General features: G+C 46.1%; 1 protein-coding gene across 3 annotated transcripts in view; it reads right to left on the bottom strand.

Annotated features, from left to right (window-relative positions):
- Positions 1–4,040: 4,040 nt before the first annotated feature.
- Positions 4,041–12,933, bottom strand: part of ZNF346 (zinc finger protein 346) — a 28,322-nt gene continuing 19,429 nt past the window's right edge. For 2 of the 3 annotated variants that reach the window (XM_081232331.1, XM_081232333.1), the window contains exons 6-7: positions 8,065–8,158; positions 4,041–5,491 (exon numbers count right to left, since the gene is read on the bottom strand). In XM_081232331.1, coding sequence (XP_081088457.1) covers positions 5,404–5,491; positions 8,065–8,158 — 182 coding nt within the window. In that variant the 3' untranslated portion in view covers positions 4,041–5,403. The remainder of the gene's footprint in view (positions 5,492–8,064; positions 8,159–12,933) is intronic. The other variant, XM_081232332.1, reaches the window with a different exon arrangement.

The following is a 12,933-nucleotide window of genomic DNA, read 5'->3' as shown; positions in this document are numbered from 1 at the left end:
AACTTTTTTTAAAAAACTGAACTTCTGATACACACAACACGGATGAATCTCACATAATATTGAGCAAAAGTGGATATATGTATGGGTCCCTTTTTATAAAGTTCAAGAGCAAGCAAAACTAATCTATGGTGATAGAGGTCAAGACAGTGTTTATTTCTGTGGGATACTGACTAGGAAGGGAAACAAGGCAACCTTCTGGGGAACTGACAGTGTTTTATATCTTGATCTGGAGGGCGACTGCCCAGGTGTATACACTATACTCATCAAACTGTACTCTAAACATTGGCTCACATTACTGAATGTATGCTGTATCTCAAACAATTAAATGGTCAAGTAAAGATAATCACTGAGTACGGCTGACAACAGTTATTTTTGCCCACCCACATCCACTCTTCTCCCCTAGTACAGAAGGAGCTCCACACTTTCTTCTTTTAGGGAGGCACATCTCTCCCTCTTTCAGTCAATGTGTTTTAGGTGGAGGATACTCCTTCCCAGGCCCCAAATCAGAGCACCATTTCCCCTAGCTGCAGCGATTGGTTTAGGGATGGGAACAGATCCAAACCAGCTAATGAGTCAATTCCAGAATTTTTTGTTGGAACCAAGAGAAAGATGTGCTTTCCACTGCAGTTACCAATCTATCAGGATATAAACCTGAAGCTGCCAGTGGCCATCTCCACCTTCTGGAGAAAGTCTGCCCAGGAAAGAGGCCACACAGAGGAAAGCAGAGTGAGATTAAATTCTTCCTGATGACGGTGTCAGAATCTGAATCTAAGCCGTCCCTGTACAAGGATTTTTCATTACGTGAATCAATAAATTTCCTTTTTTAGATAACTGCTTTAAGTTTTTTTTTTTAATTAAAAAAAAATTTTGACTGCGTTGGGTCTTCGTTGCTATGCGCAGGCTTTCTCTAGTTGCGGCGAGTGGGGGCTACTTGGTGTGGGACATTCTAATTCTGAAGGTGATTTTGTCTGTGCTTTAAGTTTTTCATCTCTTTTTCTTATTTTTCATGCAGTCTCTTAAGCCTTCCCTTTCTCTGTTCTGTGTACTCACAGACTTGCAGCAGCAGTGGGAGCTCTGTTAGAATTTGTTGTTTATTTCTCTGCTCGCTGGTCATTTGAAGTTTGTGGTATGTTTTGTCTCCTAATAATGCTGAAGGCATTGGTCATAGACGGTGTTATTTCTGGTCCTTGTTGGTCTTGTGTTTTTTTCTGGGATGATATGTGGAGAGATTCACATTTAGGTGATTACCATTATCTTCTAGACCTTTCATTTTCAGCCATTCTGGATCACTTTATTATAACACAGTCTCTTATATATAGCTTTGAGTTGAATTTTATTAGGTTCTGTTATATTCACTATATTATAACACAGTCTCATATACAGCTTTGAGTTGAATTTGATTAGGTTCTGTTATATTCACTATATTATAACACAGTCTCTTATATAGAGCTTTGAGTTGAATTTGATTAGGTTCTGTTATATTCACTTTATTATAACACAGTCTCTTATATAGAGCTTTGAGTTGAATTTGATTAGGTTCTGTTATATTCACTATATTATAACACAGTCTCTCATATAGAGCTTTGAGTTGAATTTTCTTAGGTTCTGTTATATTCACTCTATTTCTTTTTCTATATTCTTTGAGTTTTGGTGCTCTGCTTTTGGCCTATTTTTTGGTATATGTCTTTTGTTTTAGAGTTTATCTCTTTTTTCTTTTATTTCTTTTATTTCTTTTTGGTTGTGTTGGGTCTTTGTTGCTGCGTGTGGGCTTTCTCTAGTTGCAGTGAGTGGGGGCTACTCTTCGTTGCGGTGCACAAGCTTCTCATTGCAGTGGCTTCTCTTGTTGCAGAGCACGGGTTCTAGGCACGCGGGCTTCAGTAGTTGTGGTGCACGGGCTCAGTAGTTGTGGCTCCTGGGCTCTAGAGCTCAGGTTCAGTAGTTGTGGCGCACGGGCTTAGATGCTCTGTGGCATGTGGGATCTTCCTGGACCAGGGCTCGAACCAGGGTCCCCTGCATTGACAGGCGGATTCTTAAACCACTGCGCCACCAGGATAGTCCTATAACTAGAGTCTAATATACCAGGAATCTTGGGTAAAATGATGAGAGGTGTGTGTGGGGCTTGGAATATAGAATAACCATTGAGCCCTGTCCAGTCTGTTTTGTGGGTTCTGCTGCTGCCCCTGCCGAGTGGCTACTTGCTCTGTGAGACCATGGCCATGCCAGATGAGTGAGGCAGGCCCAGGGGTCATGTGGGAAGTACTCTGTCCTTGTCTGTAAAGGGCTCTTGACTAGGAATCTGGAGAACCAGATTCCACTCTCTCTGTTGTTGCTTCTTAGCAGCAAGACCTTGGGCAAATCAGTGTACCTCTTTGAGCTTTGTTCCTTCCTATAAAATGGAATATCATCACCTAGCTCAAAAGGTTGTTATACAGATGAAATGCTAGTTTCCCAACTTCTTCAGTTTTTTCATACCCTTGGCTAAGTTAGTGCCTGCATCTTATGCATTCCCACAGCACCCTGTATAACCCTCTAATTATTGCCATAATCATCTTTAACAGTGTATGAGCTCCCCAAGGGCAAGAGAGTGTTCATTCCTGCATCCCCAGGCCAACAGGGCTGGGCACACAGCTGGCAGGGACTCCTGAATCCAGACTAAGAGGTCCTGGGACTTCCCTGGCTGTCCAGTGGTTACGACTATGCCCTTCCAATGTGGTGGTGGGGGGGCGCAGGTTCGATCCCTGTCGGGGAACTAAGATCCCACATGCCATGGGCAGCGTGGCCAAAAAAAAGAGAAAAGAAAATTTAGACTAAGAGGTCCTGCAGGTCAAGGGCTCATAGTATGGCAGTTCACTCACCTCTCTGCCCTTCACTTCCTTGCCTGGTAGACGGGGCTGATTGTGACATCTTGGGTGGGCTAGAAGGACTCTGGGGAAATTGCTAAGGCAGTCTAGGCTTTAGAAGCTGAGAGCTGTGAAGGGTCTTTCCCAGCTGGCGAAGAGCAGGTGCCCAAGAATGGTTTGCTGAGTGAAGGATGGGAGCTGAGGCTGCCTGGGCACCTTCCTCAAATTTGGCTGTCTGGAACAAACGTTGTACAAAGGGCTTCTGATTCCATCACATGCACTCCTTTCCCAGCTCATTTCTGGGTCATGGAAAAGGTTCTTCCAAGAATCACCAGGGCTATGATAAGTCCCATGGAACAAACCTACTGTTGTGTATTAGCTAAGCGGGAAAAGGCCACCTCTTCTTATGCATCCTCATTCATTTTTTTTTTTTTTTTAAAGAAACTGCTTTTTATTTATTTATTTATCTATCTATTTTTGGCTGTATTGGATCTTCGTTTCTGTGCGAGGGCTTTCTCTAGTTGCGGCAAGCGGGGGCCACTCCTCATCGCGGTGCGCGGGCCTTTCACTGTCGTGGCCTCTCTTGTTGCGGAGCACAGGCTCCAGACGCACAGGCTCAGCAGTTGTGGCTCACGGGCCTAGTTGCTCCACGGCATGTGGGATCCTCCCAGACCAGGGCTCAAACCCGTGTGCCCTGCATCGGCAGGCAGCCTCTCAGCCACTGCGCCACCAGGGAAGCCCCTCATTCATTCTTTCTTTCAACAAACTGTGTGACACACCACTCTGTACATTAGAGGAATGGAGATGAATGAGGCTAGGTCTCTGCCCTGAAGGAGTTAGCCTGGAGAGAGCCATACTGGATACAGCTGCCATTCTGGCCTCCCTGTATGTCTGTCTCCTTTCCTGCTGCCCTGCATTCCTTCTCCACACAGCAGCCACATGAGCATCTCGAACAAAGTAGACTCCCAGCTTAAACCTTCTAAAGACCTCTATGAGGCCCTCCAGGACAGGGGGGAGGTGGATGAGCAGGTGAGCTTGTATTGAATTTAGGGCATCTGGAAGTTTTCTACAGAGCTGCCAAGCAACTGGGATGCCTGTCTCTGTCCCAAGTCTTCAAATCAGTATTTAGGGTGCTGGGAAGTCTGAGCAGGGTGAGGGTAAAGGTAAAGACACACATACTAGATCCAAATCCCACGTCTGTTAAGTTGCAGTCTGGCTCATTGGAGACGTTGTTTATTTAGATGCATCAGTGACCAAGAGACAGAGCGTAAGCACACATACACCGCCCCCCCCCACGATACATAAAGGCATTTACAGGCGAAGGGACAGGAAGTGTGGGGAGGAGATCACGAGAGCAGCTGCAGGCTTCTTTGACCCAGTGAAGAGGGACCTCAGATGGTAACTCTCCCTGGAATTCCTGTTTGAAAGCTACAAGGTAAAGTCCACTCCCAGTGAAGTCCCAGGCCATAAAACACAGCAGTGTTAGAGAAATCTAGGTGTGGGGTCAGGGAAACGTCTGTTTCCTCACTGCAGAAACTTACACCAGCTCTCTTCTTCCCTTAGGGGCCCATCCTGCTCCTTGGTCCCCAGAATCTCCTGGTGGATGATGGGGGAGGACTAGCACCACAGCAACCTGGGCAGATGGTCTGCTGCACAAGGGGAAGGAGAGGGCTAGCAGGGCTGAAGGGCAGCTATTAACCTGTGAGCTGGCTGGCACAAGGCAGTTTCCTTTTAAGGGTACAGAACCATCAAGGAAATTTGCATGTGGGGACCTTCCCACATGACCCTGTGTCAGAGCACCTCTTTTGGAGGAGGGGAAAGGCCTCTGTTGGAGGTTTCCATGATCCCACTGGGTACTGAGGCCTCCTTCGGCTCTAGCTTGTCCCCACTTGCTGCAGATTCTTAGCACCATTCAGGAACTGTGGAGAATGGGGTGTAAGAGGAATAGCAATGCTCTGCCAGGACTGTGTCATTGCTCTAGGAGGAGACTTCACAGTTGGCAGAAATCTGTACAACTGGCCAGCATCTGATCCCAGGGTCAGGAAAGCTTGCACTCTTTTGGGGGAGAGGGAGTGTCATATTAACTCCAAGTTTCCATGCGGCAGCCACTTCCATCTGCCCTTTCCTGCCTAGGCCAAGGTCTGGCGTGAAAGCTCCAGGTTTCACTGGAGATACCTAGAGCCCAGGGAGAGCTCAGTTCTTCAGCTGCAGAGACTGGTCCAAAACTGACCTGTAAAGGAAAGACAGGCCTGGGGCCTCATGACATATAGCCCAGAGGAGCTGGGGAAGGGGAAAGGTCATCCTCCAAACTACCACTCTGGGAGACCCCAAGTCCTGTCAAGATCTCTGCTTCCCTCATCCTGACCTACAGGGCCCATTCCAAAGGGGTGGAGCAAGGGTGGATTCGCCTGGACCAATCAGACGCTCTCTGTGGTCCACTCCTGCCTCAGGCCTGTGTATTCTCCAGGTGTAAGAAAGGAGGAAGAAGGAGCCAAGGGCTGACCATAGTCACAGAAAGTTGGCTCGTGGCTGGTTCAACCTGGGGTGCTGGACAGAAACACCTCTAGTTTTCCAAGGTGGTTGAGTCTTTATGAATGGGTTGCCTTTGCATGGGAATCTGGCCCAGAGGTGATGCCATTGTTTTTGGTGACCTGTAATTTGAGAAGGAACAAAGGCACAGGGTTAGTTTGTAGTGGTTGTGATGGTATTCCAGGTAGCTTATTCCAACGATAGTACAGCTCTTCCAGGGCATGGAGTAATAAGCAGGGCGGCTCTCCTTTACTGAGGGCCACTGCATGCTAGGCACAAGGCTGGGTGTCTTGCTTCTAGTATCCTATTTCATTCTCATGCTAATTCTGCAAGGGGGGACCAGCACCTCCATTTTACATATGAGGAAACTAAAGTTCAGAAAGTATAAGTGACCTGCCCACAGTAAGCTTTTTTTTTTTTTTTTTGGTTTTTTTTGTGGTACGCAGGCCTCTCAGTGTTGTGGCCTCTCCCGTTGCGGAGCACAGGCTCCGGATGCGCAGGCCCAGCGGCCATGGCTCACGGGCCCAGCCGCTCTGCGGCATGTGGGATCCTCCCGGACTGGGGCACGAACCGGTCTCCCCCGCATCGGCAGGCGGACTCTCAACCACTGCGCCACCAGGGAAGCCCACAGTAAGCTTTTTTAAAGTGTGGTAGATTCAGGACTGCAGCCCATGTATTTCCTCTATACCAAATCATTTATTCTGCCTACAGGGCCCTACATGACCTGGATGGTACAGAATGACCATTCTCCCCATCACATGGAATGAAATGTAAAGTGGCTCTTCTATCACTATCCCACTAGCACCACCTGATATTGTCTTATATGTTTATGGATTTGTTTAGGATCTGCTTCTACCACCAGAGGGGGATCCAAAGGACCAGGGAAACAGCATTGGTCTTGGTTCCTACTGTAGCCCCAGTGCTCAAAACAGGGCTTGGCACATAATAGATACACAATAAATCTTTGTTGAATGAGTGAAAGCTTATCTCTAACAGCTCCCCTTATCGGGACTAGAACTTCACATATATTATCTCTAACCCTTATATCATCCCATAAGATGAGGATAATGAGCTCCATTTGGAAATGGCAGGGCAAATGAATAGGCTTTGAAGTCAGAGATTTGAATCCTGGGTCTGACTCCAAGTAACTATGAGATTTTGGGCAAAGTTACTTAATCTACCTGACATTCGGTTTCCTTGGGTTGTAAAGTGTGTGTGGAGGGTCCTAATTTGGAGCTGCTGGTGCAAATTAATGAGCTTGAATTAGGTGTCCAACAAATTGTACTATCATCTTACAGAAAAGGAATTGGAGACTCAAAGAGGTTTACTGACTCACCTAAGGTCACACAGCTGGGAAGTGTAGGAAGAAAACAGTAAACAACACTAGAATTTTCAAGTCTGGGTAGTCCAGTCCCAGGGTAGGGCTCTGACTGGTTCCATGTTATCTGACAAAACTGCCACCAGCCAAGCTGCAAGGGAGGTATGCTGAAACAGGAGTGAGACGCAGGCCAGGTTGCTAGGGCTTGTCTCAAGTCCATATCTAAGAGGACCCTCAAGAGTCCTTCCAGTTAAAGACATATCTATCAATAAAGCCGCAGTGTGGGAGAGGAGACTTCAGGCAGAGCAGAGAGGACCAAGGATATTTTGACCCCAACACTCTGTACTTCTACCACTTTTATTCATTCGGCTCTGTAAGCAATGCAGAACCAATCACCAAAGTCAAAGCAATCATTTCAGCACACTTGCCTGCCTGAAACTGTTTCCTCATCTGTAAAACGGGGATAATTCCTATCTCAGAAGGTTATGCTGTGGCACACTGTCCGCACTACACAGTTCCCTTCTGAGAGGGAGGGACAGAATCATGTGGGCCCTCCCCGGCAGGACCTCGCCTGTTTATATCATATGGCGCCACAACCCCCTTGTCAGCATGATGCCCTGGAGGAGCGTGCTGTGAGCCAGACAAGCCTCAGTGTGAATTATGGCTCCGCCTCATAATACCACTCTGAACCGTGGTTGCCTGTATCAGAGTAATAACCCCTCCTTCCCAGGATTGTTGTGAGGATTACCTGAGAGAATTTGCTTGGCATGTGGCCTGCAACAGACCAGCAGCTCAAACAAAGAATGTTAGTCATTTTCAAGATTATCATGAACAGATGACTCTGATAATCTTGTCCCTTAAAAGAACTTATCACAATTTGTAATTATTGGCTGTTTACATGCTTATTGTTTGTCTCCTCCCATCAGAATGTTAGGTTACAAGAGTAGGGACTGGATCTGTCTTGGCTACCACTCAGAGGGTGTTCAATATTTGATGAAAGAACCTGGTCATATTTGGTAATAACCAGTAGAAGGAGCTCTTGCCACATAATTGATGGCGCTGGAGACTAAGTCTTCAGGCCAGTGCTGAGGGGGGGTGGAGGAGCTTCCCTAGTCAGACTGCTAACAGCCAAAATATCTAGGAGACCACCAAGGGAATTGTTTATGTTTCTCTACTAAAACCTTCAGCCCAACAGGTCTAAAGGCTCGGGAGAAGCTGATGTGAGAAGAACTTTCTGTTAACAGATTGAGCTTCTGTTGACTGGCAGAAAAGACTGCCAGGATTCCCTTTTAGCCAAGGAGTACCTTGGCTTTGTTCTGCTTCCAAAGCCCTGAGCTCCTGCTGCAGGCTCTTGAATTTCAAAGTATGATTACTCACTGGTTCTTGTGTTTGAAGCCGCTGACATGAGCTTGGTACTGTTCTATGGAGTTCAGCACTATCTTACATGTCTTGCAGGCGTAGCCCTTCCCGGCTGAAACACACATAAAAGTCAAGATGCTTAGTTATCCAATAAGAAGGGACCTGGGGACTGCTGCTTTTGACAGCATGTGCAAATGCCCTTCTGAGGATGGATGGGTGGGGTGAGGTTAGGTGATTGGCCCTGATAAGAATCCCAGTGGCCTCGATGCTCAGGGGGCACATGTATGCCGGGGGCTGGGAACCTCCTCGTTCCCTTCTGTGCCCTCAGTCCCAGCACTGAGCCTGGTCCAGAGTAGCTGTCTGTTGAGTAAATAAAAGATTGCTAGAACAAAGAGGTGACATCTGGTGTAACTGTCTTTTCCACCTTGACTGTGCTAAGTAGCCTCATTAAGGATGCCTTTAGCTAAGAGATCTCTGGGAAGGTGCCACTCTCTTTGGGCTTGCAGTAACAGTAATTTATGAGGCCTGTTAGCAAAATCAATCTGTCTCTTTCTCTCTACCATGGGGCTCACAGACACCCTGTCTCACTACCAGGGCTGCTCCAGTGACAAAGTGGCCTTTCTTCACATGGTCTAGCAGAGAGAGCATGGGCCAGGAACCAAGATATGGGGCTGGACTCCTGGCTCTGCATTCACGTGACCTTGGCTAAATCCCTTCCCCTTTCTGATCCTCAGCTTTACTCAACAATAAACCAATTATACCACAACCATCATACTTACAATAAAAAGCAGCTATTGTTTACCAAGTGCCTGGTATAGGCCATGCACTTCATATAATTTTGATTGGTGCTCATAACGATTCTGTGAAAACCATTATCATTATTCTCTTATAGATGAGGAAAACAAGGCATGGTTACATGTCCAAGAACACAGAGATAGTAAATGGCAAGCAGGCTTGGCTGATTGCCAAGGCTGTACTTATTCAGCATGCCAGGTGCTAACTGCGCAAGACAGGCAACTGTACACGACTTCAAGAGTCCTCTGACACCTTTTTTTTAAAAAAAAAGTATTTATTTTTGGCTGCATTGGTGTTTGTTGCTGCATGTGGGCTTTCTCTAGTTGCGGCGAGCAGGGTCTACTCTTTGTTGCTCTTGTTGCAGAGCATGGGCTCTAGGTGCGCAGGCTTCCGTAGTTGTGGCTCACGGGCTGTAGAGCGCAGGCTCAGTAGTTGTGGCGTGTGGGTTTAGTTGCTCTGCGGCATGTAGGATCCTCCCCGGCCAGGGCTTGAACCCATGTCCCCTGCATTAGCAGGCAGATTCCTAACCACTGCGCCACCAGGGAAGCCCCCCTCTGACACCTTTTGAATCATCTGCCATCCTAAGTCTCACAGATCTGGAGTAAGATCTAGGTTCAAATCCCAGCTCTATCATTTCTTACTTGTAGGATCACAGGCCAGTTACTTAATCTCTCTGGGATTTGGTTTCCTCATTTGTAAAAGTGGGGCTTCTCTGAGACTTAGCTCCCTTACCTATAAAATGAGGTTAATACTAGTATCAACCTCATAAGGTATTGTAATGATTCAAATAAAAGCAACTGGCACATAGTAAGTATCCAATAAATGTGAACTTTTGGCTTATCATTACTCTTACGAGTTCCATGAGCGATGCTGGCAAAGAGGTGGAGAGTATCTTTTAACCAGCCTTCCATGGCAGCTGCAGCTACTGAGAACACCAACGATCTCCTCTAATCCAATACGCTAGCAGACGTTCCCGGCTACATCTGTTTCTCTTGTATCTTCAGGTATTTCCTGGAAGACACATCCCTTTAAAGCATTTAAGGGGAAAATTACTGCAATCAGAATTCAGGTCTTTTTTTAGACACTGAAGGCCAGAATTAATGGCTCAATACTAACAGGGAAAAGATGCATAATGGACTAGCAGGATCACCCTCCCCACAAAGTCCAGAGCTGAACCTGAAGCTGGTGTGGGGGTGACAACCACCAATGGTTAAGGGTCACTGATGCCCAGATTACAACAGCCCACTCTTATCATCTACTAAGCACCAAGCACCATGCCAAAATTCTGGATACTTATGCCCTTGGATTCTTACAACAGTGCTGCAAGACAGGTGATTAGCTCCATTTTTCAGAGCAGGAAACAGGCTCAGGGAGGTTAAGTGGTTGACCTGGGGTCAGAGCTGGGATTTGCCCTCTGGGCTGTGAAGCTCCCATTTTCCCCTCTGCACCACAGGTCTCCCGACTCTCCTATGCGAGGTATATCTCAGCACACAGTTTACTGATCTGTAAGCTAGATTCAAATCATCATTTGGGGCAAGTGAATAATTCATTGGTGCTTCTAAAAAACCAGCTTTGTCCAGTACCCACACTCATCCATTTTCATTTTACATGTTTGATATTCTGGTTTACCCCTGTGATTTTATAAAGTATAAGTCACTAGAGTTGATTTTTTTTTTTTTTTTTTTTTTTTAATTTTTTTATTTTTGGCTGTGTTGGGTCTTCATTTCTGTGCGAGGTCTTTCTCTAGTTGCGGCGAGCGGGGGCCACTCTTCATCGCGGTGCACGGGCCTCTCACTATTGCGGCCTCTCTTGTTGCGGAGCACAGGCTCCAGACGCGCAGGCTCAGTAGTTATGGCTCACGGGCCCAGTTGCTCTGCGGCATGTGGGATCTTCCCGGACCAGGGCTCGAACCCGTGTCCCCTGCATTGGCAGGCAGATTCTCAACCACTGCGCCACCAGGGAAGCCCTAGAGTTGATTTTTAAACATCTGGTTTATTTGGAAAAGCACCTGTATCTCCTCCCTTTTACTGCCAAAACTTTTGAAAGCCCTGTCTACAACTGCTTCTCCATTTCCTTGTCTCTCACTTTGCAACCTATCCCCTTACACACACACACACACACACACACACACACACGTGCACCCTCTTTCCGAGGCCAATGGAGGCTTCCCTGTATCTAAATTTAATGGACAAAATGAATGCTTATGTGGCCTCTTCATATTTGACCTCTCAACAGCACCTGACAGAACTGGTGACTCCTTCCTTCTTCAAAGTCTCCCTGTCCTTGGCTTTCAGCATGCCGCACTCTTGATTTTTCTTCTCTGGTGGCTCCTTCTCAGTTTCTTTTGCTGTCTCATGTTTGACCTCCACCATTTAATACTGGCAGTTCTGGAGGGCTCAATCTTGGTTTTCTTTCTTTCTCTATTTAAATTTCTTTTTATTATTTTAAATTGTGGTAAAATACAAATAACAGAAAATTTACCATCTAATCCATTTTAAGTGTACAATTCAGTAATTGTAAAGGACAATTCTGGGTTAGAGAAATTTGTTTTCATCGTGTTAAGTATCTTCACATTGTCGTGTAACCAATCTCCAGAACTTTGTCATTTTGCAAAATTAAAAACCTACACCCATTAGACTCCCCATTCCTCCCTCCCCCTAATCCCTGGCAACCACATTCTTTCTGTTTCTATGAGTCTGATTACTCTTGATATCTCATACAAATGAAATCATACAGGATTTGTCTTTTTGTGACTGGCTTATTTCACTGTGCAGAATGTCCTCAAGGTTCATCCATGTTTGTAGCATGTGCCAGAATTTTCAGGGGGCTCAATCTTAGATGCTTTGCTCCTTTCTCTCTAAACTCTAAGGGATCTCTTTCATTTCTCTGACTTCAATGACCACTTATTAGTTTAAAACATATGAAACTACCAATATTTAACAGTTTCTGACCTACCAAAATGGCAATATCTCTAACCCAGACCTCTCGTTTAGGCCTAGACCTATATATCCAACTGCCTCTTGAACATCTCTACTTTGATATCTTGTGGGCATCTTAAACTCAAGCTGCCAAAACCTGGTTATCCACCTAATGGCTTCAGACTAAACCTGGGCACCATCCTTAACTGTTCCCTTTCCTTCATCTCCCCCACTGGATGGCCAATTCTACTTCCTACCTACCTCTTGAATCCATCTACTCCTGTCTACCTCTACCACTGCTATCTTAGTCCAGCCTCCCATATTCTCCAGTATGAATTATTGCAGTAGTCTCACTGCTGGTCTCTCTCCACGACCCTTCCTCCCTAATTGCAAGCCATTCTCCACTTTGTAACTAGAATGATCTAATAATGCTGAAGCTGTGAATAGCTTCCCAATGCTCTTAGGATAAAGGTCCAAATCTCTAACATGACCCACAATGCCATGACTAGATACTTGCTCATCTCCCCAGCAGCATGTTGCCCCACACTATCTCTGTTGTCCCTGGTCCCCCATCTTAAGTTATCTTCATAGCATCCTGTTTGTTTCCTTTTCTAAAGCTTGCCACACTTGTAGTTCATTGCTCAATGCCTGTTTTCTCTGCTAGACTCTAGGCTCCACAAGAATATGGACAATACCTGTCTTGTTTATGTAACCCAGAGGGGATGCTGAGAGCTCTGGCGGCTGGAAGGATTTGGCTACCTGAATGATATGCAGGTTTTAGTTTTGACATTCTTGAGTGAACGAGAGAAATGTGAGCCTGGAGTATAAAGCAAACTCCAAGTCTTGTTTAATCTGCTTGGTAGATGCTGCATCCACCCCTGGTGGGAGAGATCTGGATACTCTGGGTCAGATACATCTCACATTTGACCCATACTTGTCATGAGACACTTGCCAGGAGCCTCATGGAAACTATTCTCTGGACCTAACACAGAACCTGACTTGGGTTTCAATGCTGGCTGCCACAGCCTAGTGTGGGACCCAGAACAAATCATTTCATCTCTCTGATCCTAATGTCCTCATTTGTGAAATGGGGATAATCAAATGTGCACAAAAGAGTTGTTGTGTGGATTAAGTCAGGTAATTAAATGTGAGCCTAAGGCCTGGACTACAGCAG

This window comes from Mesoplodon bidens, assembly GCF_964165515.1.
Source record: "Mesoplodon bidens genome assembly, chromosome: 4".
NCBI classification, from domain to species: Eukaryota; Metazoa; Chordata; class Mammalia; order Artiodactyla; family Ziphiidae; genus Mesoplodon; species Mesoplodon bidens.
Note: the sequence above shows the minus strand (reverse complement) of the source record. Positions and strands in the feature narration are given on the sequence as shown.